At 59.2% G+C, this 26,204-nt stretch overlaps 1 protein-coding gene and 1 long non-coding RNA gene across 6 annotated transcripts in view; one reads left to right on the top strand and one right to left on the bottom strand.

The window, feature by feature from the left end:
- The window catches only part of SLC22A18 (solute carrier family 22 member 18), a 23,744-nt gene extending 12,409 nt beyond the window's left edge, over nucleotides 1-11,335 (bottom strand). For 2 of the 4 annotated variants that reach the window (XM_063608052.1, XM_034931958.3), the window contains exons 1-5: nucleotides 11,148-11,329; nucleotides 10,023-10,298; nucleotides 5,184-5,281; nucleotides 4,158-4,318; nucleotides 3,780-3,912 (exon numbers count right to left, since the gene is read on the bottom strand). In XM_063608052.1, the coding sequence (XP_063464122.1) occupies nucleotides 3,780-3,912; nucleotides 4,158-4,318; nucleotides 5,184-5,281; nucleotides 10,023-10,166 (536 nt within the window). In that variant the 5' untranslated portion in view covers nucleotides 10,167-10,298; nucleotides 11,148-11,329. Of the gene's footprint in view, nucleotides 1-3,779; nucleotides 3,913-4,157; nucleotides 4,319-5,183; nucleotides 5,282-10,022; nucleotides 10,299-10,793; nucleotides 10,917-11,147 lie in introns of those variants that run through there. The other 2 variants (XM_003816047.6, XM_024930964.4) reach the window with 2 other exon arrangements.
- LOC100992184 (SLC22A18 antisense RNA) lies at nucleotides 10,800-26,204 on the top strand. 2 transcript variants are annotated; one of them, XR_010113319.1, is made up of 3 exons: nucleotides 10,800-10,928; nucleotides 12,576-14,119; nucleotides 24,898-26,204. It is a non-coding gene; the product is annotated as an SLC22A18 antisense RNA (long non-coding RNA). The 2 variants fall into 2 exon arrangements; XR_008620136.2 differs by lacking the exon at nucleotides 10,800-10,928 and having other exon boundaries at nucleotides 11,612-14,119.

Genomic DNA, 26,204 nt, shown 5'->3' with positions numbered 1-26,204 from the left:
GTCCTCGTGTCTCCTCCTACCTGGTCCCCCCATTCCCCAAACACATAGCCCTCCAACCAAACCACAAGCTCCCTCCTGCCCCAAATGGGCTCTGAGACTGGAGTGACTCACGGGCCCAGCAGGAGGCCTGTCCAGCCTGCTGCTCAACAGGGCTGTCCTGAGGGACAGCGGGGCCAGAACCATCTCAGCGGGGCCTGCTGCCTGCCCACTGTGGGAAGAACAGAAAGAACCGGAGTGTCCTGGGCACTGCGAGGCACACGAGCTAAGGCCGTAGCTGAGTCATCTGGCTGGGGGGTGGCGGCGGGCCTGGGTCGCCCATATCCTGCTGCTCCCTCAGCTCCCTGCCAGCCCCTGCCCTGCATCTATCTGCCCCCGAGAGCCTCTTCCCTGTACAGCAGGTGCCCTGATACAAACACCCCTGCACTCCTCAGCCTCCGCTCAGCGCTTGGGGTGCCCTGGGTCGTATGGGGCACTGCTCACCTCCCCTCCCATCCCCTCCTCCCTCTCTGAGCTCCAGTGCCCCTGGCTCCTTGTTTTTTCTTGGCTGGGCAGGGGTGTCCTGCCCACAGGGCCCTGGCACCCCCATGGCACCGGCATTGCCCTGGTGGCTGCCTGTCCACCCGGGGAAGGCAAACCCTGCAGGGCTCCCTGCTGTCTGGCTCAGGATAGGACTCTATGGCCTCTCCCCATCCCTCCCCAGGCTGTGAGGGGCTGGGCTCAGAACATGAGTCACAGAGCCACCCCACACCCAGCGTGTGTGCAGTGACTCAGGTCCCGGGTCCCTCCTCAGGCCAGCCTGGCCTCTCAGCCCTGGGCTCTGGAGGCTGGGCCCAAACCAGTTATACCAGTGCCCGCCCCCGCAGCTTGTGGGTGCCAAGTCCACTTCCTCCTCACACCTGCTGCCCAGGTGGGTGCGGATGAGGCAGGACTGGGGCCTTCCAGAGGAATGGGATACACAGGTGGGTGGGCAGGGAGGGAAAGCCCATGCATGTTGTGCCTCGGTTTCCATCAAGGAAGGGCAGGAAGGCTGCAAGGCGGGGGATGTTCACAGCTGCCCCAGACTCCTGCCCCGCACCAGGCCAGGAGCCAGAACTGGCTGCGGGCGTCGGGGCAGCCGGACCAAGAGGGCCAGGGGGCTGGCCCTTGCCATGGGGCACCAGGCTTTGGAGCCTGGCTGGCACCTGGCCCCGCTGCCTTCGGTGAGCCCCCGAGGGGGAGGTGTGGGCCTCCCTCACCCTGTCTGGGTTGGACAAAGGCAGAGTACCAGCCACAAGGTCACCCCCGCAGCCCTCCTGTGCAACCACCACTCTGGGCAGCCAGCTTTTGCCACAGTGCCCAAGCAGCACCCCGTGTCTTGGGTGTGGTATGAGGAACCTGAGGGAGTCCCACACTGCCTGGGCCTTGGACGGGGACTGGGGAGCTCCACGGAGGGAGCCTCATCATCTCCTGGGCCTCGGTTACCCCTCCCATCAAAGGAAATGTCACAGCTGGTCTGATTATGAAACGTCAAGATTGTAAAGCGCCTCAGATCTTGGGATGAATGGAGGCAGGGAAGCGAATGGAATGTTTTGGCAGGTGTGGGCAGAGGTAGAGGCCGTCTTGGCAGCTACTGGGAGGGAGAGGGACATGAGTGGTGTCTTCTGGGTCAGCAGCTGGGATGGGGGAAAGGGCAGGTGAGGACGGGAGGGGACCTGTGGCCTCGTAGACGGGCCTGCAGGAGGCACGTGTGCTGAGCTGCTCCAGCACCATGGCCACGGCTTACTGCCTGAGCGAGCTCGGACCCTCCCAGCATCCTTGTGGGTGAGTAAGGGCAGGGGAGGGCCCATTTCATAGGTGAGGAAGGCTGGCCAGGGAAGGAGGCGGCAGCAGGCGGCTGGGCCCTGAGCCGGCAGAGTACCTGGGGGTGGGCAGCACCCTGGGACGGCGGCCGCCCAGCTCAGCCACCTGCTGGGGCCCAGCGCTCCTCCCCGTGCCCTCCTCACGCCCTTCCTCACCCTGACCACCCTGGAGAGACAGGCCCTGGGTGGTGCCGGCTCCCCACACCTCACACCTGCCAGCCCCCTGGCCCCAGGGTGAGCCGTCCCTGCTGTCCCACCAGAGCTGCCCACACAAGTGCCCTAAGCCCCATCCTCCAGGGGCACCCTCCCAGCAATGTGCTCGGCTCCCACATCAGCCCTTCCCTCTCCCTGGGGCGCCTCCCCATGGCTCCTCCCACCCTGAGCATAGCCTCCTGGACCCACCTCTGCCCCCATTTATAGCACGACTTCCCGACCCCCTCTCTTTTCTCCCCATTTCCCTTGATCCGTCTATTGCATGAGGCTTCTGCGGCTGGCACTGACTTGAGGGGGTGGTGCTGGTCCAGCACTGGGGTGGCCTCCCTGCTGCAGATGGTGGGCCACTGTGGCTTCCTTGGCCACCAGCGGTAGAGGCACGGGTCCCTGACCCCCACAAACCCCGTGGCCCTTGGCTCCCAGGACGTGCTCCCTCCTCGCCTCCCAGCCCCGAAACATGAAGTGCTGGGGGGCGCAGGGCTCCGAGCCATCCATACTTGAAGATGCACCCCATTTCTCCCCCTTATCTGGGTGCCTACTCAGTAGCTCCCTGGAGTGCCTGACAGGCACCCAGGCTGGGCCTGAACAAGACCCAAATCCCAGTGGCACCCCAGGCTGCTTGGGCCTCTGCGCAAGGCGCCAGGCTCCCCAGGGTCAGGCACGGCCTTGGCACTGCCATCTTGAGTTCACACCCACATCCCACCCACTGGCAAAACCCAGCCAGAATCTACCCTCTGCTTTCTCTCATCACGGTCCCCTCCGGTCCAGCCACTGTCCTCCCCCACCTCGGCCGGCGCAATGGCTGTCCTACCGGTCTCCCTGCAGGGGAGCTCACCCCCCATTCTCACCCCTGCTGTGCCACCCAGGGCACCCCGGCCTGGTGCCTGCCCCTTCTTCCTCCAGCCACACGGCACCCTGGCTTCCACACCCAGGGCCTCTGCACCGTGGTTTCTTTGCCTCCCTCTCCTGCTTCAGGCCTCGACTCAGATGCCACCTCCTCAGACAGGCCCTAGTGATCCCATCCATCGAGCCCCCAGTTCTACTTTGTGACTTTTTGCTCCATGTAGCTCAGCCTGATGTTACGGGAATTCCTATCACATTCCCTTCATCCCAGGGACTCAGCCTGTGTTGTCTGCCGCTGTATTCTAGAACCAGAGTCCTGGGGGCAATGTTGAGGTGTTCAAACTACCCACCCCACCCCATTCCACCTCCTGCTCACAGCCATCAGCAGCCATCAGTCCCCAGCCCAGGCTCCAGTGAAAATGCTGGGAGAACGTTCGGGGACTCAAATAAGGCCGGCAGCACAGCCCTAGAGACCTCCGGAGAGGGAGGTGTGCTCTGGGCACCGTCCAACAGCTCAGCCCCGCTGCCACAGCATCCCAGCCCCAGGGTGCTCCTGTCCCCAGCAGGAGGCTGCTGGGAGGCCTCCCTCCTCTCAGGGCCTCAGTTTCCCCAGCGTCCCAGTGGGGCTGTGCGTCGACAGCTTGGCAGTCCAGTTGCGCCCCGGACAGCACTGAGACATCACCTGGCCCTATCCAGGGCCAGCCAGCCCGGGAGGTCAGGCCTAGGCCTCGCGCGGGGCCAGACGTCCCCAGTAGGGGCCACATCACGTGGCCACTCGCGCCCCACGAGCAAAAGAGGAAACCGAGGCCAAGAGGAGGCGGGGCGGGGCCGACCCAGCCGCGGGCGTCCTGACCCACAGACTCCGCCCCGGCCCCCACCACTCACCCGTACGCGGAGACCAGGGTCCCGCCCAGCAGGGAGCCGAGGATGACTCCGACTCCGAAGCAGAGGCCCAGCCGGCCCAGGGCCGCCGGCCGCTCCTCGGGTGCCGACAGGTCCGTGATGACCATCTGGGCGGCTGGGGACGGGGCGGGGGAGCTGAGCGGCGAAAGCCCCTCGGTGGGGCCCTTCCCCACCAACCTCCCCAAGCCCCTTCCACCCCTGACCCGCCCCTCCACAAGCCACGCCCCACGTCGCCCCCCACCCCCGTCCAGCCCTTAGGGCCAGACCCCGCGCGCACGCAGACCTCCCCGGCGGTGTCCCGGGTCCTCCGCAGGCTGCCCCCGACCCGGCCCCACCTGGACTCCAGTCCCCCGGCCCTACCTGGCAGCGTGTGCATGAGCGCTCCGGGCAGGCGCGAGGCGAAGAGCAGGTAGACCCCGGGCAGGGCCGGGCTGGAGGCGGCCGCCAGGAGCAGGTAGAGCGCCAAGGCAGCCAGGAAGGAGAGCGTGAGCGCCGCCCGCGCCCCGCGCTGGTCTGCGAACCTGGGGGCCGAGGGGCGGGTCAGACCCTCACGGAGGCGGTCAGTGTCCCCTTCCCCCCGTCCAGGGGCTGCCCAGGCGGGGCTGACCAGGGAGGCTGGAGTGCGGGATGGGGATGGAGGGCGGGGGCGCCTGGGCGGCTGCTGGGAGGCCTCCCTCCTCTCAGGGCCTCAGTTTCCCCAGCGTCCCAGTGGGGCTGTGCGCAGACAGCTTCACTGAGCTGGGAGTCTGACCCAGGGCAAAGACCAACTCCGTGTAAAAATAAATGGTGGAATCCCAGGGGACCAAAGGGTGGGCCCGCGTTTTACAGAAGGCGTTTCTCAGGTTGGGTCTGAGAAAGCAGCGCCTTTCTCCCTTCCGTTCTGGGCCACTGGAAACCCTCCCAGAGAGCGCTGCTGGTCTGCTGCCTGCGGAACCCTTCATTTCTGCCTACGGGTTGCTCTGAAGAGGCAACTCCCAATACGTGTCCCTTGCTCCCCTGTCTGCTGTGGCTTGTGGGAGGATGTCCCTGTCCTCTCTCAAGCTCAGTGTTCCCACAGCACTGAGACTCAGGGTGTATGGAGCTCCCAAAGTCCCTCCTGCCTGGTCTTGGCAGGCCTACGGGCTGGTGCTTACAGCCACGAGGTGTTCACCAATCACACTCTCTCTCTGGCCACAGGCAGGAGTAGTGGAAGGCGTGGGTGGGACACCCGGGAGCCTACCAGGGGCCAAAGTTCTTCTGCACCCCCATTGGCCTGTGACACAGGAGTGCCGTCATCCCAGGGGGGTCCGGTGTGGGGTCAGGGAACCTGGCCGGTCTGAGCCCATGGCGTCTGAGAGGGGGACTGGGTCACTGTGGGGAGAGCCCCTGTACACACACACACTGTACCTGCCAAACACCGGCCCGCCCAGCAGCTGCAGCACCCCGAAGGTGGTTTGCAGGTAGCCGAAGGCAATGGAATCCAGGCCCAGTTTCCGAGACAGGTACTGAAACACAGGAGGGAGCCCGGGGGAGGGGCTGGGAAAGACTGCAGGGCCTAGAATCTGGGGTCCCTGGATGGGCAGGGGGTGGGAGGGGACCGAGTGCCTGGGTTCTGTTGACTGCACGGTATGACCATCGAGGGGCCCTTCCCAGGGGGACCCTGCTCCTCCTCTCCTAGGTGGAAGCCTGTTGTGGTCTCTAGGGTCCTTGCAACTCCTCTCCTAGGCGGGAGCCCAGGGTGGCCTCTAGGGTCCTTCCCCTCTGGGGGCACGCCCCAGAGAGGCACCTGACCCCCACCATTTTGTCTTCATTCATTCAAAACTTTGTGGGGGACGCCAGCAGCACTGTCCTGGCCAGCAACAGATTGTCCCAAGGCCCCCAAGTGACCTCCAAGAGGTGGCCCATTGCCCAGCAGGACACAGTCTGCTCTGTGAGGCCCCAGCCCTTCAGCCCCTCCGGAGAAGTAGGTCCATGACAGCATCCCTCCCAGGGACACCCTTATATCCTGCCCTAATTCTCTGTGATTTGGTCCCCCTGCAGCCGCTCCTCCCCCTTCCCCTGCCTCTGAGTTCCCGACTCTCCTTCCAGTGATGTAACTTATTATGGGCTTCATTGTGTACCCCCCAAATTCATATGTCTTAACCTCCAGAACCTCAGGATGTGACATTCTTAGGAAATGGGGTTAATCAGGTTACAGTGAGGACATGAGGGAGGGCCCTGATCTAATGTGACCCGTGTCCTCATTAGGAGGAGAATTTGGGACACAGACACACTCAGATGGATGACGTTGTAAAAATCCATGGGAAGACAGAGTGATGTGGCCACAAGCCAAGGGATGTCTGGGCTCCCAGGGGCTGGAAGAGGTGGGAAGGATCCTCCCCCGTGGGTTTCAGAGGGAGCCTTGATCTCAGACTTCTGGCCTCCCAGACTGTGAGACAATAGGCTTCTGTTGCTCTAAGCCCCCAGGGTTTTGGATACTTTGTTATGGCAGCCCCAGATGCTAATACATCGCCCCCGCCCCCTCCCCTGGACCTTTCCCTAAGCTCAGTCTTGGGGTCCCACTCCCCTTCTTTCCACTGTCCCCCTTGGTCCACATGAATTCTCCCCAGAGCACTTCAGTCCCAAGGGCAGTCGGTAACCCCCCTATCCCCAACCCCAGACTCCTTCTTCCTTCAGCTCCATCCCTGCTCCCTCGAGGATGGGAAAGCCCTCTGTCTGCCAGATCTCTCCTTTGTTTGTGAGCTTGACCTGACAATCACCCCACATTCCCCTAGTAAACCTCTGCCTCCTCCATCCCTCCCCTCCCAGCGCCGCTAGTGTGAGGATGCTGAGCTTCTCTTTTTTTTTTCTTTTTCTCTATTTTTGTTTTTTTATTATACTTTAAGTTCTAGGGTACATGTACACAACGTGCAGGTTTGTTACATATGTATACATGTGCCATGTTGGTTTGCTGCACCCATTAACTCGTCATTTACATTAGGTATTTCTCTTAATGCTACCCCTCCCCCTTCCCCCACCCCACGACAGGCCCCAGTGTGTGATATTCCCCACCCTGTGTCCAGGTGTTCTCATTGTTCAATTCCCACCTATGAGTGAGAACATGTGGTGTCTGGTTTTCTGTCCTTGCGATAGTTTGCTCAGAATGATGGTTTCCAGCTTCATCCATGTACAAAGGACATGAACTCATCCTTTTTTATGGCTGCATAGTATTCCATGGTTTATATGTGCCACATTTTCTTAATCCAGTCTATCATTGATGGACATTTGGGTTGGTTCCAAGTCTTTGCTATTGTAGATAGTGCCGCGATAAACATACGTGTGCATGTGTCTTTATAGTAGCATGATTTATAATCCTTTGGGTACATACCCAGTAATGGGATCACTGGGTCAAATGGTATTTCTAGTTCTAGATCCTTGAAGAATCGCCACATGTCTTCCACAATGGTTGAACTAGTTTACAGTCCCACCAACAGTGTAAAAGTGTTCCTATTTCTCCACATCCTCTCCAGCATCTGTTGTTTCCTGACTTTTTCATGATCGCCATTCTAACTGGTGTGAGATGGTATCTCATTGTGGTTTTGACTTGCATTTCTCTGATGACCAGTGATGATGAGCATTTTCTCATGTGTCTGTTGGCTGCATAAAGGTCTTCTTTTGAGAAGTGTCTGTTCATAGAGGATGCGGAGTTTCTCATCCCCACGCCTGCCCACCTGTCCTCGCCTACCCAAGTCATCCTCCCTGCCTGCGTCACATCCCAACCTTTTGCCTCCTCAAGGGCAGGGCTCCCAATGTTCCTCTCTCCGTTTCTCTGCACAGTCCCCTTCTGTGGGGGCACCCACTGGACCAAGCTCCCAGTGCTCCTCTCTCCCCGTTTCTCTGCACAATCCCCTTTTGAGGGGGTGGCAATGGAGCATGCTCACATCCTGTTACTTCTCTTGCGTTCTCTTGACCCTCCCCTACAGCTACTCCCACATATTTGAGGGCGGAGCTCTGAGCAGCTGCCTCACCTTGCAGCCTCCTCTCTTTCCATCTCTTTCCTTCTCTCCCAGCCCTCGGAGCAGGCCCCAGGGGACTATACTATAAAGACACATGCACACGTATTTTTATCGCGGCACTGTTTACAATAGCAAAGACTTGGAACCAACCCAAATGTCCATCAATGACAGACTGGATTAAGAAAATGTGGCACATATAAACCATGGAATACTATGCAGCCATAAAAAAGGATGAGTTCATGTGCTTTGTACATGGATGAAGCTGGAAACCTTCATTCTGAGCAAACTATTGCAAGGACAAAAAACCTCCTGCTGTCTCCCCTCTCCCTGAGGTCCCCATTGACCCCACACTGCTGCCTCCAGTGGTCCGCTTTGGCAGGCCTCCCACTGGAGTGACAGTTGCCTTCGTGGCTTGTTCCCTCCTCCACGATGGTCTGCTGCTCTGGGCTGTGCTGGGTCCTTTGCCCCTCCTCCGCCACCACTGCCAGTTCCCCCAGCTCATCCGACCTCCAGCCTCCCTGCCTTCTGGGGGAGCCCACCCCATGACCGTCTCCATGCTGCAGGGCCCCAGAGCCTCTGTGCTGAACTGCCTTGTGTCCAGCTCCCTTCGGCTCTCCACTGGGGTCGAAAATCGTCTCAAACTCAACCCGTCCCCAACTGGGCTCCCATCTTTCCCTCTCCTCCTGTCCATGCCTCCTTCCTTATGGGCTCAGGCCCAGATCTTCCGTGCTCCCTGAGCCCTGCTTTCTCTCACACCCACTACAGTCCATTGACAACACATGCAAAATCCAGCCACCTCTCACCTCCTCCACAGCCATCACCAGCCCAGAGTTCTTTGAGCAGCAGGTGGGGTGTGGTCCCATTCTGGCCTCAACCGGTCCACTCTAGCCACTCTGCTCTCTCCAATGCCCCGGGGCCTCTCCTGCTTCCTTCCAGCCCTGCTCCAAGGTTGCCTTCTCTATGAGGAAGACCTCGCCCCCTTCCCACTGCAGCCCCTGTGCGTGTGGACCCCCAGCTCCGAGGGAGTGGGCTGTTGAGGATTTTTACACTCTGCAGTATTTCAGGTTCTGACATCAGGGTCAGCTCCTGGGCACTCAGCACGGAGTTACTCCCCATGAGAGTCGATGGGTGGCTGAAGCCACTCCTCCTGTGCTCTGTGCCCAGCTGTGGGAAGGGTTCTGACTTCTCATTCACTCTTCCCCGCACCAACCCTACAGGGAGGGACTGTTATTACCCATTTTATGATGAGAAAACCAAGGCTCCTGCCCAGCCTTCCCCACTGGTAGGGAGGAGATTCAGGGCTTGACCCAAGCCATTTAGCAGGAGTGGGCGGGGCTCCTGAGGCACGGCGGGGAGGGATCCTTAGGCTCACCATCGGGCTGGGAGCCTCTGCCAGGCCCGGAATGGTGCCAAAGGCCCATCCCCACTCCCATCTAGATGCCCAGGTCCAGGCTCTGAGGGCTGAGAAGAGGAGGGCAGGTGTCTGAGCCCACGCATGCCGGGCTTCCCAGAAGCAAACACAGGAAGGGCCGAGGTTGGCCCTGACTCGCCTGAGCTTCTTGGTGATGTGAGACTTTGTTCCCAAGCCTCTCCAGACTTGGTGAATATAATTTAATCATTACTATTACAGCTTCCAGAGCCACACACTGTGGTATAGACTACTGAATGATACACTAAACTAACATGAATTTGCCAATGAAATGTTTCCGCATTTGGCAACAGAGATAACAAAATAAGACAGCATTCTATCTCCTGCATGAAAAAGCTTGAGATCAATTTGCCGCCACAGGTCATTTAGTGGACAACAAGGACCCAAGAAGATGGAGGGGAGAGATAGAAGCTGCGGGCAGGTGCAAGGAGAGCCTCTCTGAGGGGTGATCCGCCCAGAGCCACACCGGATTGAACAGCCCTTGGGGCAGGGACTCCAGAGGGCAAAGGCTGCCGGGTGAGAGGCAGGAGGAACAGCGCTAGGAAGGTTTGAGGAGGTGCTGCCCCCAGGAGGGAAGTGGGGTGGCTCCCCATGGCTTCTCCCGGGGCTGGCACTGAAGCTGGAGCACAGGATGTGCTGACGGAGGTCCAGAGGCAGAGTCCTTAACTTACTCAGCTTAAGCGTGGCATGGAGTCCCAACTGGGAGGGGCCCTGGCAGCATGAAACCCCCACCCCCACTCTCTGCGACGGCCCAGATGGAGGGCAGGAGGAACAGCGGTTCAGCCCTGGCTGGGGCTGCAGGGGCTGGGGTGTGTTACTCACTGGCACGACAGAGAACTGCATGAAGAGGCAGGTAAGTTCTGTGGCGGCCAGCACGTAGGTAAGCAAGATGACCGAGGACCGGCCTAGAGCGCTCATCCTGCCGGAGGACTGGCCCTGGTCCCTGGGAGCCCGAGCTCCCTGCATCCTGGACAGGCGCGGCAGGGACACCCAGGAGAGATCCAAGCAGGAGGCTGGCGGAGCAGGGGGCAAAAGTCCAGTTGATCCGGGCAGGGGTGCTGAGTCACTGGGTCCCAGGCAGCACCCGCCTGGGCTTGCCTGCAAGAGAGGACAGCACTGCAGGACCCCCTCCCCAGTGGAGCTCTCCTGCTACCTGGACCTTAGAGGACACATCAGGGGGTCCCCCTCCTCCACTTTTGACAGCTCTGGTCTCCAGGCACACAGCCTCCAGGGGAGGGGAGACAGGGACAAGCTGCTCCCCGCCACCCCTGCAGGTGGGCCAGGCTCAGTGCCTGGTTGCCTGACACAGGAATGCACCATGCCCCACTTTTAGAGGGAGGCAGAGGCTCGGAGTGGTGGCTGAGTCCACCTCAAATCATCAGTGCCTTCTGCGGCCAGAGGGCTGATGTGGGTCCCTGTGCCTGGAGGTCCTCCGTAGGCCCACAGTGGCCCTGTCCCCAACACAGTGCAGCTCTCAGGGAAGGTCTACCTTCCCCTGTGGCCAGCAGCCAGAGCTCCAGGGGGCTTCTAGAATGGTCTTGCGTAGGGGAGACATAGCTCAGCCTTCCAGGCTCCCCAGTAGCTCTGCCTTACCTCCCACAGCGGAGTGCTGTCTGTCCCCACCCTTCCCCGCCCGGCCTCCAACTGGTGGGAACTGGATTTTGCGGCTGCAGAGGCCTTCCTCAAATTTTGCCACATTAACAGCTGACTGCACATCTGAGCCCCGAGGTACCGAACCCAGGCTGGTGGGGTAGGGCGGGGAGACCCCTGAGGGCCCGGGAGCTGCGCCTGGCGCCCTCCCCCATCCCGGGATGCAGGGAGGCTGGGGGGAGCAGGGCAGCCGCAGCAGGCACGTCAGGGGCACCTCATTGGGCAGAGGTGCGACGCTGCGCCGGAGTTCGGGGTTCGGGGCTCAGAGGCCGCCCTCTCCGGAGTGTGCTCGAGTACCTGCCTTTGCAGGGGCGGGCTTGGGCACGGGTGCCGGTGGGGTGAGCGCTCCCGGGTGACCTAGACACCGGTCCTTCCGGGATGAGCCCCGGCCCCGCCCTTTCGGGAGATGACTTGCAACAGGGACCGCCCCTCTGGGTCTGAGTTCCAGCCCTCGCGCTTTGCAATCGCCCGTTCCGGGAGCGCCCGTGCCACGGTTTCTGCGCTCTCACTGGCCGAGCCCGCCCCTCCCCTCGAAGGACCCGCCCCTGCCCCGCCCACCAGCGGGCTCGCCCCGTGCCCGGCTTCGCCCGCCCCAGCCCCCTCCAGCTTGAATCCTGCCCGGTGCCCGGGCTGCTGGAGGTGGACACTCTGACCCTCAGGCAGCACAGGTGTCCACTTTGGGCCTGAGGAGGGGCAGTGTGGGCAGGGGATGGGACCGGGAGGTGGAGGGAAGGAGAGAATGGAGGGGAGGCAGGGGCGGGGAGAGAAAAGCGGAGGAATGGTGATGAGGGGTTAGGGGAAGAAGTCGGGGAGGTGGTAGAGGGTGTGGTGTAGCCTGGCCCTGCCAAGGGTCTGCACAGAGCCCCAGAAGAGTGACCAGGAGACAGCTCTGGGCCCCTCCTCACTTCCCTCCTCAGACCCGGAGGCTGCTAGGAGCAGTTGAGAGCCCACTTTTCCCCATTTCACCCTGCCTGCCACTTCCCCACCCTTGCAGGGGCCACCAGAGATGCCAGCACACAGGTAAACAGGCCTCATGCCGCCCTCTGCAGCAGGAGCCGCTGGAGCACACCCCACGCTGAGCACACTTGGCCCAAGCCCTGCCCTTGGCCTGGGCACCATTCTCCGTGCCCCTGACTGTCACTAAGTAGGGAGATTCTCATTCAGGACTCCTGCCCCACCTCCTCCCCAGGCAAGGGCTGGGCACAGGCTCAAATGTCAAAACCAGTGTCCCCCTGCCATGTGTCAATCATCGCTCAACAGAGCAGAAAACTGCAGGGGTGAGACAGGGTGGGACGGACATCGCAGAGGCGAGCGAGAGCCGGCCAAAGTCCTGGTGGGCAGGGGGGCCAGAGCCAGGTGGCCCAAGGCCGGCTGGCTAAGCCATTCCAAGTCATCGTGGGAGTGGTTCAGCAGCTACCCTTCGTTCAGCAGCTCAGATATGTTGGGCATCAGAAAACAATACCCCAAAATGAAGGCCTCAGAAGCAGCTGCGGAAGAAAAAGTGTTTCTCTGACCTTCTCTTGCTCTCCTGTCTCTCAGTGCCATTTTCCCCGAAGCTGGCCTTAGAAACTAGAATCCATTTTCCCCAGGGCAGGTCATAGAAATCAGAACCCCGCCTTTCCACACAGCCAGACATCAAACCTAAAAATATTGCTCTAGCTTTCCCTCCACCTTTGTGTTTAGAAGCTGGCCATAAATTATCTGACCTCTCTTGTTTGACTGTAGGGCATAAGACCCCATTCCAGGAGGGTCCTGCTCCATGCCCAGAAGGAAGGAATGCTGCTCAGAAAGTTCAAGAAATCTAGACCAACAGCCCTCGCTGCGCTTCCCCTTGTGGTCCAGGAGCATTGGTGCAGGTCCCTTGGTTCATCTGTGTTCCCGCATGGATGTCCATACTTTGTTGAGCCTAAGCATCAGAAATGGCAATTTCCCCCATATCTTTTTTTTTTTTTTTTTTTTTTTGAGACGGAGTCTTGCTCTGTCACCCAGGCCGAAGTGCAGTGGCGCGATCTCGGCTCTCTGCAAGCTCCGCCTCCCGGGTTCACGCCATTCTCCTGCCTCAGCCTCCCGAGTAGCTGGGACTACAGGCGCCCGCCACAGCCCCCGCTAATTTTTTTGTATTTTTAGTAGAGACGGAGTTTCACCGTGTTAGCCAGGATGGTCTCGATCTCCTGACCTCGTGATCCGCCCCCCTCGGCCTCCCAAAGTGCTGGGATTACAGGCTTGAGCCACCGCGCCCAGCCTGTTTCCCCCATATCTTTGGGTCTTTGTTCTGAAAACTCCCATTCACACACGTCAATAAATTTGGGGACCAAATGCCTTTTGTCCAATCAATCTGCCTTCTGTGAGTTGGTTTCTTAGCAAACCCACGGGTGCAGTGTACCGCTCGAGGAGATTCCAGCCCAAAGAGTGCAAACGTGTTTGCATGTGGAGTGCGTGTCCCCAGATCCTCTGCCAAGCTCGTTTTCAAGAATAGTAACCACTGGCCTCCCTGGGGACTTGGGGAGAGTGCAGTCAAGCCGAGAGCCCAGGTCCAGCCAGAATTTCCTGGAAGGACTGCACAGAAAGGCCGGCTGTGTAAGGTGGGGGTGGGTGACAGGAGTCTCAGAGTGTCTTCGATTTGGGACTCCTGGGGGAGGATGGGCATCCACATGAACCCTTACTCAATGGGGCAGGAGTGAGGGACTGTCCCCAACAGGTTCCAGATGCCTCCTGGGTTCCCTGGGGAGGGCTTAGAGGATGAAGCGGCAGGAGGAGATGGGATGAGTTACCAAACTGCCCAGAGGTGTGCGAGGGAGGCTGAGGGTCCTCTGGCACTGGGGTGTGGCGGAGGTGCTGGAAACTTCCCACTGTCTTCCTCCGGGTGAAGCAGGGCCTCAGGTAGCCAGGGAACTGGTTGAGCAGAGGAAATCGGATAGACCTTTTTTTTTTTTTTTTTTTTGTCATGAACAGGCTCAGTGTGAATGGGGGAACTTCCTGGTTCTGAGGGAATGTGGGAAAATTGCCCTTTGGGCTGGGTGAAGAAAAAAGCAAGTGGAACCCTGGGACCCCTGGACTTCCTCCTCCAGAGGAAGCGGCTTTGGTTGTGGGCCAGCGAGCCTGTGCGTCCTCAGCCCCAGGGCATTCACCGCTTCAGAGAAGCAAGGCGACAGTTCTGCCGGATGAGAGGATCCAGGCTGACTGGAGGAAGGAAGGGCTTTGTCTCATCTGGGCTCAGGTTTGGGAGAGATGGCTTCTCAGAGGAGGTGATGCCTCAGCCAGTCTTAAAGGTGAGCACGGATTGTTTGGGTATGGGAAGGGCATCCTGGCTGAGAGAATAGCATAGATAACGGCTTAGAGGTGAGCCCAGGCTTGGAGTGTTCAGGAAGCTGAGCCACTGGAAGGGGCTGGGACCAAGGGTGTACAGTGGGGTGACGGGGCAGAAAGTGAGTCTAGAGAGAGGGGTGACCCTGGGAGGGCTGGGCAGGGACACAGCCAGACGTGCACTGAGAAGTATTGCTCTGAACACTGCACCCTGGAGGCTGGGACCTCTGAGGGGTCTCCCGAATGAGAGGAGGCCAGCTTCAGAGCTGACCCCTGCCTACACCACTGCCTGGACATTTGAAATGGCTTTGGGCCTATCTTAACCCAACACACATTTATTAAGCACCTACTGTGTGCATGCCCCGTGCCAGCTGTTTGGGACGTCAGCTGGCAAAGCTGACCGCCCGTTGGTAGTTTGCATTATTAGAGTGCATGTGCAGGCTTCGGGGAGGCACATGATCCCGGGTCACCACAATGCCTAAGGAAATGACTCACTGCCTACGAGCACTTGAGTTCTTCCTGTGTGTGCAGTGGACACCGCTGCAGGGTTCTGAGCCCCTTCTGTTCTCCAAGGAGCCTCTGGCTGATGTGCTGATGAAGGGTTGAGGGGAGGGGGCAGTGCAGGAGGTCTCTGTTGTGGTCCAGATGAGAGGTGGTGTGGACTTGGATGGGGCACGGGGGGATTTGAGGGGCAGGTTTGGAACCTCCCTGGAAGGAGGCCTGACAGGCTTCCTGCTGGTTGGGGCCTGGGCTGAGAGGGCCAACTAAGGGGGCCTTCAGGTGCGGCTGGGGGCGACATGAGGGGAGGCAACCCTGCAGGTCCATCCACGGGAGGGGCCTGTGGGCCAGCAGAGAGGGCAGAGTGTGCAGTGTGCAGTTTGCGGCATGTGGTCTGAGCTGGACGTGAGGGTGCCATTGACACTCATGTCCTGTTTAGAGCTCCCACCCTGGATGAGATGACCAGGAGTGGATGGGGCTAGAGAGGAGAGGGGCCAAGGGCCAAGGCTGGACCCCAGGATGAGGAGGAGGTGCCCAGGGTTCTGACCAGGGAAAGGGAGGGAAAAATAAAGGAGCTGGGTCTGGAGAGGAGAGGCAGGTAAGCGAGTGAAGGCCTGGAAGCTTCCTTGGGGCCGAGAGCTGGAGTCACTGGTGGCTTTGGCAAGAGCGTCATGAGCATGGGGGCTGACCCTCGGGATTCAAGCAGGAGGAATGGGCTGGACACCCTTCTGAAGGGTTTTGCACCAAAAGGGGGCTGAGAAATGGGACTGTGGCTGGAGGGGAAGTGGGATGAAGAGAGAGAACCTTTGTTTACAATGTTAAGATTTAAAAGAGTGATGCTGCAGAGGACGGAAGGGTGATGTGGAGGGAGCGGGGAGGGTCTGGCCTTCACCATCCCTCCATGATTCTGCAGAGGACTGAAGGGTGACCTGGAAGGAGCGGGGAGGGCTCTGGCCTTCGCCATTACTCCATGATGCTGCAGAGGACAGAAGGGTGATCTGGAAGGAGCGGGGAGGGCTCTGGCCTTCGCCATTACTCCATGGGTGAAGTGAACGTGTTCTCCTTGAGGCTTTGTACTCTTACTCCTATGATTCTCCAAGGACCTGTCTCAATAAAGCCAACAAGGTTTTGCCTGGGGCAGGACTAGAGCGGAGGCAGGGTTGGATGTGACTCCTGCCCGCCCGAACCTCGGTTCCCACCCACCTTACACCTTCTCAGCCAGGTGAGGTGCGGTTGCAGACCTTGGTCAATGGGGGCTGCCTGGATCCCACAGTGGGATCTGTGTCTGACACCCTGTGGGGCTCTGTCCCAGCACCCCAGGCTTTGTATGTGTTGTCTTGGGAATCACAGCCTTATGAGGGGCCTTCAGCCTGCTGTGGGCACTGGGTGCCTGGCCTCGGCTTCATCTGGGAGGTGTCAGGTTAAGAGTCTGGGAGGCTGGGTTCAAAGGTCCTTCACCCCCTGACCTGGTATCCTTGGGACCCAGGGGTCAGCCTTCAGCCCAAAGGGGCTAGGCTTGTCAGGTAGCCCTGGGGGTGCCTGGGGGTGCCCACTCAGCCTCTCATCTGCTAGGCCCCGGCTCTGCAGGTGCACGTGAGGAAGTGGGCTGTCAGGTGCTGAGGAACCTTCTAGAACTGGACTCTGTGAATGTGCTTCTGGGATTGGAGTTTGGGCAGAGACTTCTAGGAGGAGGGGCAGGGGCTGGACCTCATCCAGGGCTGGTTCTTGCCGGGCTGGGCACTGGGCTCAGACACATCCCATGAGAGGTGTGTGGAATTGTGGCCTTTAGGGCCAGGGCCCCGGAGGAGGCTCTGCCAACAGGGGCTTCTCCACTGGCCTCTAGTGAACCAGGGAACCCAGACGGGCTTAGGGCCAAGGGCCCAGTCCCTGACACCAGTGTCCAAATGGAGGGAGGGCAGCAACCTGCTATGGGCTTTGGGGAGAGTCCTGTGGTCCTGGATGGGCGAGCACTCTCCCCTCACTGGGCTCCACTGTGGGCCTGGACCTGGGGCTCCAACATGGTGGGCTGTGGTTCACGTATTTGTGTTCACGCTGGCCAACAGCCACAGCTGAAGGAGATAAAGGCCCAGATGGCAGCATGGGGGAGGCGTCCAGTGTGGGGCCTGAAGACTGGAGCCCTTGAGGCCTTTGGGGGACAGTGAGAGTGTAGTCTGGAGTAGCCCACGTCCCCTTTCTCATACCACAGGCCAAGGGACCAGAGGAGATGGGTGGAGGAGCTGGGACCCTGCTCTAGGAAGCGCACTCATTGCTTGGGGGAGACCTGGTTTGCTCGGGACTGAGGAGTTTGGGGATGTAGGACTTCCCATGCCAAAATTGGGACAGCTCCGGACAAACTGGGTCACCCTCCCCTCATAGGACCCTGGAGGCCAGAGGGACTCTCTCCGGTCCTTGACCTGGAGGCAGGAAGGGACGATGGTGGAGGTTGGGGAGGTAGCCAGGCAATGGCATAGGAACTGGGAACTGCGGGGTGGTGGGCCCAACCTGTGGACTCCCTTGAGGGATGCCTTGCCCGACCTCAGGACTCAGGAAGAAGGAAGAACAGCCCTTGCAAAGGACGGATGTCCATCCGGGGAGGCAGGGGGAGGAGCCAGCAGCTGGCGGTCCCAGGCTGGCAAGGGCTGTGGTGGGGTGTGTGCACATGTGTATGTGTGCATGTGAGCATGTGTGTGCATGTGAAGGGCATCGTGGGATCAGGAAGAGATGTGCCTCCGAACGGGGTCCTGAGAGAGCAGCCTCACACCTGCTCACCAGCCAGAACTGGGAAACTCAGGCAGGATGGGTGGCATGGCCACCAGTGCCTCTGTCCCCCCACAGGCACCTGCCTGAGGGCCTGGAGCTTAGCTACTGCCCATCTCTTAGGTACACACGTCTCCCTCAACTGCAGCCTCCTTTGGTCCCAGTCCCTTTCCCCCCCACAGGAACAAAGGACAGCCCCAAGCTCTCACCATCCAACCCACATCCATGTTCTCTTTATTTTATTTTTCATAAGACAAGGTCTTGCTCTGTCATCCAGGCTGCAGTGCAGTGGTGTGATCATAGCTCACTGCCACCTTGAACTCCTGGGTTCAAGTGATCCTCCTGCCTCAGTCTCCCTGGTAGCTGGGACTGCAGATGAATACCACCACACCCAGCTAATTTAAAAAAAAATTTTTTTTTTTTTATAGAGACAAGATCTTGCTATGTCGCCTGGGCTGGTCTTGAACTCCTGGCCTGAAGTGATCTTCCCACTGGAATTACAGGCATAAGCCATAGTGCCCAGCCTCCAGGTCTTTTAGAACCTTCAGAATTCAGTAGGGAATCCAGAAAGAAGCAGGAAGGATTTCCAAGACGCAAGAGGAGAAGTCGCAAAACCCATGCAATTACTTCTGACCCTTGGAGGCCTCTCAGCTCTCACCTGTCCTCACTGCCCCTAGACTTGCTGGCAGCTTCAGGGAGCCTGGCTATTTGGTTTCCACTGGGGGCAGCCACACTGGCATCTCAGTGAGGTGTAGCAGCCTCCCTTCCCTGCTCCAGGCACCCTGGACATGGCTGGGTGAGTTTCTAAAACTCTGGTGGTTCCCACCCTGGACCTCTGGTGACACTGCTGTGTTCCTGGGGCAGCCAGCCCCGGGGCCCTGGCCCCTCAGCCCCCGCTGGATCACGCCACATTTTGCAAACCAAAGAAGCATGAGAGATAGAGAGCTCCAGCTTCAAGCACTGTCTGCCCTGCACTCATCTTTGGATGGGTCTCTGCCTGTGTCCCCTGCCTGGAATGGTCCCCTTGCCTGTACGTCTCTTCCCTTCCATCCTTGGATCTCGGCACAAGTCGTTGCCCTGAAAATCCCCCGTCCCCTCCTTCATCATACAACCTGGGCACCACCCTGCCTTGTATACTTATTTCTGCTGCTGCCTGCCCACCCGGAAGCCCCTGAAGGCACAGTTGCCCCTGAGGTCCCAGGGAGATATTGCTGAATGGACGGACAGACAGGTGAGGCCATAAATCAGACACCCTTAGTCCAGGCCTCAATTTGACATTTGAGGAGGAGGCACTGCTTAGGCTGCCAAGCCCAGGCCCAGGTGCCCAGACACCCTCAGCAACATCTGCCAGGCTGCCATGGCTAATACCCAAATACAGGGCCCTGCGAGGTGGCTCATGCTTGTAATCCCAGCACTTTGGGAGGCTGAGGCTGGCAGATCACTTGAGGCCAGGAGTTTGAGACCAGCCTAGCCAACAAGGCAAAACCCTGTCTCTACTAAAAATACAAAAAATTGGCTGGGTGTGGTGGCGCATGCCTGTAATCCCAGCTACTTGAGAGGCTGAGGCATGAGAATCGTGAACCTGGGATGCGGAGGCTGCAGTGAGCCAAGATTGTACCACTCCACTCCAGCCTGGGCAAAAGAGTGAGACTCTCTATCTCAATAAAACCCAAAAAACTCCCCCAAAAAGCAAAAACCCAAAAGCAAATACAAATAAGACCCCACATAAGCTCAATTCACTAACTGCTTCAAATTAAAACCTGGGGTAACCCAGGGAAGGGGGCAGCTGTAGATAGGGCTCAGCAGGGGGGCCCCAATCTTAAAATCCCCAGCAGTCAGCATGCGTGCCAGAGGCCTGTGCTTATGACAGGGCCCAGCACTCTGCAGCCAGCCCCACCAGGCTGGCATCTTCACCACTGACCAGGGCTTGCCTAGGTCTGGAACTCTTGAGCCTCAGTTTCCCCATCTGTGAAATGGGGACAACGTTAATCCCTGCCTCACGGGATGCTTGTGAAGATTAGACAAGATCATTTGCACATCAAGTGCATGGCATGAGGCTGCCTGGCAGAAAGGGTGTGCTGCAGTGGCAGCTGGTACTGACCAGCAGCTAGGGGATGAGGCCACTGCTGGGTGCTAGGCACGTGTGCCTCAGTGCTCACTCAGGGCTGGCGTGAAGACTGATGCATGAGAGTCGGAGTGACCTGTATCCCATGGAATGTCCTGAACTCTGACAAAGGTGGGGTTCACTGCCCAAACTGCTCATCATGTAGATAACATTTCATCCTAGGCTTGGCACGGTGGCTCATACCTGTAATCCCAGCACTTTGGGAGGCTGAGGCAGGTGGATCATGAGGTCAGGAGTTTGAGACCAGCTTGGCCAACATGGTGAAACCCCGTCTCTACTAAAAATACAAAAATTAGCCAGGTGTGGTGGCAGGCGCCTGTAGTCCCAGCTACTTGGGAGGCGGAGGCAGAATTGCTTGAACCTGGGAGGCGGAGGTTGCAGTGAGCCAAGATCGCGCCACTGCACTCCAGCCTGGGCGACAGGGTGAGACTCCATCTCAAAAAACAAACAAACAAACCAAACCCCTTTCACCCTGCCTGCCTGTTTACATGGCAGGGGTGTAGGTGCCTTTCCTCCCCGCCAGCCCACATCTCTGGGTATAGAGTGAATGTCCAGTTTTCATTACAGCACAGCTGGAGGGGTGGCCAGTGGCAGCTCTCTGCCCTGCCTGCCCCTCTAGGTTGGAGGGAGAGGCTGATGATGGTGAGGGTAGTGGCACCCTACCTTCTTGAGGAAGAAGAAGGCCGCTGTGCCAGGCACATACTGACTTGCCCTTTAAGCCTCATCAGAAGCTTTACAGATGAGAAAGAAGAGGCACAGAGAGGTTAAGCAACTTGCCCAAGGACACACAGCTAGTAAGAGGCAGATGCTCTGCCCAACTCCACAGCCTACTTGTTTGCTGCTGGCCAGGCAGTGCCTGTCCCCTGTTCCCCATACTGTTCCCCTTGCTGGGCCAATGCTGAGGAGCAGGTCTGATAGCCTCCAAGGTGAAGCCAGCTCCTGAGCTGCAGCCCCAAGCCCTGCAGCCCTCTCCAGCGCCCTCCCCTGGGCCCATTCTCTGCTCACTCTCTGAGCTCGGCCTGTGTGCCGCCACCTCCCTAACCACTTCCCCAGCTGCCCTGATTGCTGGCCCCCAGCTCCCAGCCAGAAGCAGGACTATGATTCCTTGTTGTTCCGAAGCAGCCAGGGCACAGTTGTGCTCAGGACTGAAGGGTGTGAGTGTCCATACGTGCCCAGGCAGTGACCACGCGGTGGGCAGGTGCAGGCCCGACAGAGAGGCTGCAGCCTCGGGGCTGGCTGTCACCTAGGGGCTCCGGGCAGCAGCGCCAATGGTGGGAACGAAGGCAGAGGGCGCCGGGCTGCCGGCCGGGCCTGCGGGGGGATAGGGCAGGAAGAGGAAGAGGAGGAGCTGGGGATGAGGAGGGAAGGAAGGAGGAGGGAGGGGAGGAGGGGCAGGGGGAGCAGAGAGGAAATGGGGGAGGGGCGGCAGGGCGGGTACCCACCTCTCCGCAGAGGGGGCTCTTTGTCTCCCCTCCCCCACCCCCTGGAGACGGGCGAGGCCCACGTGCTGTTTCCCACTGAGGTGCGAGTGACACCGCCCCACCCCCAGACCCGAGGGGTGTTGGGGTTTTGTGAAAAATGTGCTCCTGCCCGCTGCAGCCCGGACAGCCACACTGGGCAGAGCCCCCATCTTACACTTGAGGGGACTCGGGGTCAGAGAGCAAGGCCCTGGCCCAAGTCACCCCCAGGTGTGAGGCATGAATGAGGTGGGTGGGGGTCCTGGTGGCTGTGCCGTTTCGGGACACCAGGGGGCAGCAGGCGCCCAGCTTCAGCCCTCAGGCTCCAGGCTCCAGTGGGCGGGAGGCTGCTTGGCTTCTGGCTGCCCCTGCAGCTGGGGAAGGGGGCACGGGCAACCTCTTGGTTGAGCATCTACTCTGAGCAGCCCTCGCCTGTGGGGTGCAGCCACCTGGGAGTGTGTTAACCTGGGAGGCCGCCAGGGCTAGCCTGCCGTCACCTCCTGGCCTCTGCTCTCGGTCTGGCCAACTGCCCTGGCTTCAAAGCTCAGCCAGGAGGAGGTGGAAAATGGGAGGGGGGAAGGAATGAAGGAAAGAAGGAAGGAGTTAAGTGTTGGGGGCTCCCCTCCTTCTCTGACCCTGGAGGTCAGTGGGGCGGGAACCCAGCCCAGGGCAGGAGGTGGCTTCATTGTCTCTGACTTGCTGGGGGACCCTAGGCCGGTCACTCCACCTCTCTGGGCCTCAGTTTCCTGCACAGGAAAGTAATAGGATTCAGAGAGGTCACGTCATGTAGCAGGCGCTTTTAACTGACATCTGAAATAAAGTCTCCCTCAAGGCCTGGGAAGCCCCTTCACCCCCGAGGGCCCAGTAGGGGTGAGGCTTCCTCAGTAACTGCAGGCCCCTCCTCCTGCAGTGGAGGAGGGAGTGGTGGGGTGCATCTGGGGGCCCTCATGCCACCTCTCTGGAGGCATCCCCACTCTCTGGCATTTCAAATAGGCCCTGAGCTTCTCTGAACACTGTGGCTTGGGTGTGGAAAGCAGGGTGGGAGGGAGTGGCTTGGAGAGGCTTTGAGGCCCTGGTGCCCCCCGTAGGCAGGAGATGCTGGTCACAGGGGTCTCCCCGAGCTCCAGCAGGAAGTCAGGGGGCTTGGTGGGAAGGGAGATCTGCTCACACCAGATTTGTTTTTCTTGCTGTTTCCCTGATAAAGTGAGCCATTGGGCCTGGGACCCCTGTGTCTGTGTCCTGTGGATTGGCAGGGAGAGGAGGAAAGGCCTGGTGGGCTCAGAGCTGGCTTCAGGGGTGTCTGACATAGGTCCCCACATGTCCTTGAGACCCTCCTCGGTACCTGCTTCCTAGCCCAGGAGCCCCCTTCCTAGCCCAGAAAGGCGCCGTGTGAAGCCCACGATGACCAGTGGCCCTCGGTTTCCTGGGACATTCAGTGCTGAAACCAGCAGTCTCAGGCAGGCTGGGACCAGGGGGTCCCTCTCTTCCAGACCCCAAGGGAAGCAGCCCCTGGTCCCGTTCTGGAGCAGGGGTGACTGTTCCCTATTCCCACTGGGCCTCTCCTCAGGGCCTGCCCAGCTCCGCCCATCGGTTCCTGGGGAGTGAGGACCCCTGGCCGGAACCCCCAGCACAAGGCAGTCCCTGTAATCGGAGCTTGTGCCGCATGTGGCCGCGTCACCGCAGGGAGGCCGGCACCTGCGGAGGACGTGCCTGGCAGCCGCCCCAAGAACAGCCTGTCCTGGGGGGCGGGGCGAGCCTTGCGCGCGGGGAACTGGTGCGGGGGAGCTCTCCTGGCCCAGCATGGCCCCCCGCCAAGTGTGTGCTGAGCCGCCTGTTGCGGGAGGGGGGGCCTTGGGTTAATCTGTCACTCCCCATGCCCCTGGGGCCTCTGGGCTGGATGACTCCCCACCCCATCTTATAGATGGGAAGGTGGAGGCTCAGTGGGGGCAGGGGGCTCTGGGGCCTTTGGGGGCACAGCCAGTCAAGCTCCTGTCCAGGGCTGGTCTGAGGACCTGCTGCTGGGTGATGTGGTTTGAGGCCAAAGGGGTGGCCTTTCCAGAGTCAGGCATCCCTGGGCAGGGTTGTACCCTGCACAGATGCCCAGCCCTGGCTCTAGGGCTTGGGGTGGGAGATGTCAGGGGAGATTCCCAGGGCCCTTGACTTCTTTCTTTTCCTGCTTTCTTGTGCCCTCACAGAAGTCCTATGGAGGGGCTCAGGCTGGGTGAAAGGCAGGGCCAACCTCAAGTCTCAGTGACCTCAGGCAGGTGGCTTAACCTCTGGGAGCCTGAGTCCCCTCCCTTGCAAAATGGGCACAAACACACCTCCCTCTCAGGGGTCTTGGAAGGATTAAATGAGGCAACGAGCCCAGCCCTGGGTTAGGGCAGGGCCCTGAGCAGGCACAAGATGAAGGCAGCAAGTGTTGTCATTGTTTATAATATCCCTCTGGTCCTCTCCACAGGGCACCACCTGGGGAGCAGCTGGGGAGGCAGCCGGGAAGGGCACAGACACCTCTTGCAGGGTCCCTGGGGTGCTGTGGGAGGGTGGTACTGCTGAGGGCAGGCTCCGGGTACCCGGAGACTCTCTAGTGGGCCCTGGAACAGCACAGATTCAGATGGTGTCCAGCCCTCACCTCCTACCCACCTTGACCCTGTGCCTGCATTCCCCAGCCCTTTGTGATTGATGGGTAATATGGGGCCCATGGCTCAATGGAACATTCTTTGAGGCCTTCGTTTGTTTGAAGACAGATAGCTCAGGGCCTCAGAACCCAGGGAACAGGCCCGAGGCAGGTTTCACCATGGCTCAGAGGGGAAAGAAGAGCTCCCGGCCTGTCCTTGGTCACTCCCTGATAGGGGCCATTGGCCCGCTGGCCGGGTGTCCTGTGTCCCAGAATTTGGGTTCCCTGGGGCTCTGGGTAGGGATTGGGCCTAACCTAGGACGGGCATTCCTAGCCCTGTGAAGCCACCTGCGGCACACATTCCTGATGGGGCCATGAACATGCCGACAAGGCAGCTGTACAGCTGCCACACCCGGGAAGGGGAGGCCTCGGGCAGCCGGGGAGGCACTGGAGTGGAGGTCACCCGCCAGAAAGCACATGTGGCCAAGGACATGGCTTCCTGGGCCTACCCTCGTTCTGCTACTCATGGGCCAGTGTGTTTGCCTCTGGAAGCCTCTGTCTCCTCGGCTGTAAAGCGGGCCTATGACATTGACCGACTACCCATGAGGTTGTGGTGAGGACTGGCCCATGGGTGGCCCCTGGGAAACAGCTGGCTTAACGATTCCAGCACAAAGATCCACCAGGATTGGGACCTAGGCTTCTCTGGCTTCTGGGTCTTTCCTAGCAGGAACGCACAGCAGTGAGGGCTGCAGGTTAATCCTGCCTTAACTGCTTGGGCAGCAAGTTTTTCTTTTTCTTCTTCTTCTTTCTTCTTCTTCTTCTTCTTCTTCTTCTTTTTTCTTTTAGAGGGTGTCTTGCTCTGTCGTCCAGGCTAGAGGTAGTGGCACGATCACGGCTCACTATAGCCTCAACCTCCTGGGCTCAAGCAATCCTCCCACCTCAGCCTCCCGAGTAGCTGGGACCACAGGCACGTGCCACCACACCCAGCTAATTTAAAAAATATTCGTAGAGATGGGGTTTCTCTATGTTGCCCAGGCTTGTCTGGAACTCCTGGGCTCAAGCGAGCCACCTGCCTTGGTCTCCCAAAGTACTGAGGGTATATAGGTGTGAGCCATGGCTGCAGTAAGGTTTGAATCTTCTCAAGCCTTGGTTTCCTTGTCTGTAAAAGGCCAACTGAAATCTACCTATGCCTTCCCTATGTATTAGGGTATGTAACGCCCCACTGTGATGGACAAGCCTACATTTCTAGTGGGTTAAGATGCAATAAAAGTTTATTCTTTGTGCCCAACACAGGCAATGCGGTGTGCAGAGGGTGCTCGGTGGTTCTCTCCTGATGGCCCCGCAGGGTCTGCAGCCTCCATCTGGCCAGCAGAGGGCGCAGAAGGACTGCCTGGGCAGCTCGGACGTGACCGCCTGGAAGTGGTGTACAGCGTTCCTGACAACGTTCCCGGCCAAAACGGGTCCCGCCGCCCACTTGTGTGCAAGATAACTGGAAAATGTCTTTCTGTGTGCTCCGAGGAGAATGCAAAGGCTGGTGGATGTAGTGCCTTTCCTCTACTGCTCTCTCAGCTGGGGGCAAGAATGACAGGACGTGAACATGCACACAAGGGCCCGGAACTCACGACCCCCCACAGCGGTCTCCCCCGCCCCCCCAACCCCGCGCTTGCAGGATTTAGGGCACTAGCACAGCACAGCCCACCCCTTGGGACTAGCACCCCCTCCGCAGTTCTGCTCTCTGCAGCAACATAGAGTACAAATATTGTTCCTTTTGTTTCTTTTTTCCCTTGGGATACATTTTTAATTACAAAAATAGAGCTTGATTGTTGCACCTAGACAGATGTTTGCTTGCTTCTGGGCCCATTGGGCCTCCTCTCAGAGCCTGGAACTCCCAGCCCCCAGCTCCTGGGGTGCCTTCCTCCAGGTGTGTCCCTGGCTTGGGCTGGGGGGACACAACCCCGCTCCTGGGACGTGCAGGTTTAAAAAGCTATTGGGTACCATCTTTGATCGAATTCAGAGTGACAGACTTAGAGCAGGTCACCTCTCAGCTTCTAACGAGGCCAAGACGGAGGAATCCCCATAGCACTGGGTTTGACTCTGTAATTAAGCTGGTAAAGTGGAAAAATAAAAGTGGGAAACCTAAGTGGAAACCAAACCAGAAAGCCAGGCAGCCCGGGAGTTCTGAGCCCTGCTTCCTTCCAGCTGTGCGGCCTCAGTGGCTGACGCGGTCTCTGCTGCTCTTCTATAACACAGGATGATGGCAGCTACACCCTCTGAGGGGTGTCACCAAGGCCAATGAGTCCTGATGGTTGGAGTGTGGGTATCCTGGGGCCTCTAGGTCACTACCCACTCTAGCCCTTTGCTCCTAGTCTCTGGGGAGGTGGCAGCATAGGGGCATGGAGCAGACTAGACTTTGCCTCTTTCTGCCCCCAGGCCAGTTGACATGAGCCCTGCTTGAGGGGTTCGCAGGGCCTGGGGAGCCTTCTTCAGCTTCTCTTTGTTTTCCTAAGATGAAAATTGTGACATCTGGGCTTGTTGCGGGAAATTTGTAAATTGTGCACAGAGAAGAATATGAAGTTGCACATAAATCGTGGCTTTTGGTT

This window comes from Pan paniscus, chromosome 9, assembly GCF_029289425.2.
Source record: "Pan paniscus chromosome 9, NHGRI_mPanPan1-v2.0_pri, whole genome shotgun sequence".
NCBI lineage: Eukaryota > Metazoa > Chordata > Mammalia > Primates > Hominidae > Pan > Pan paniscus.
The sequence above is the reverse complement of the archived record's forward strand: the minus strand, read 5'-3'. Positions and strand labels throughout refer to the sequence as shown.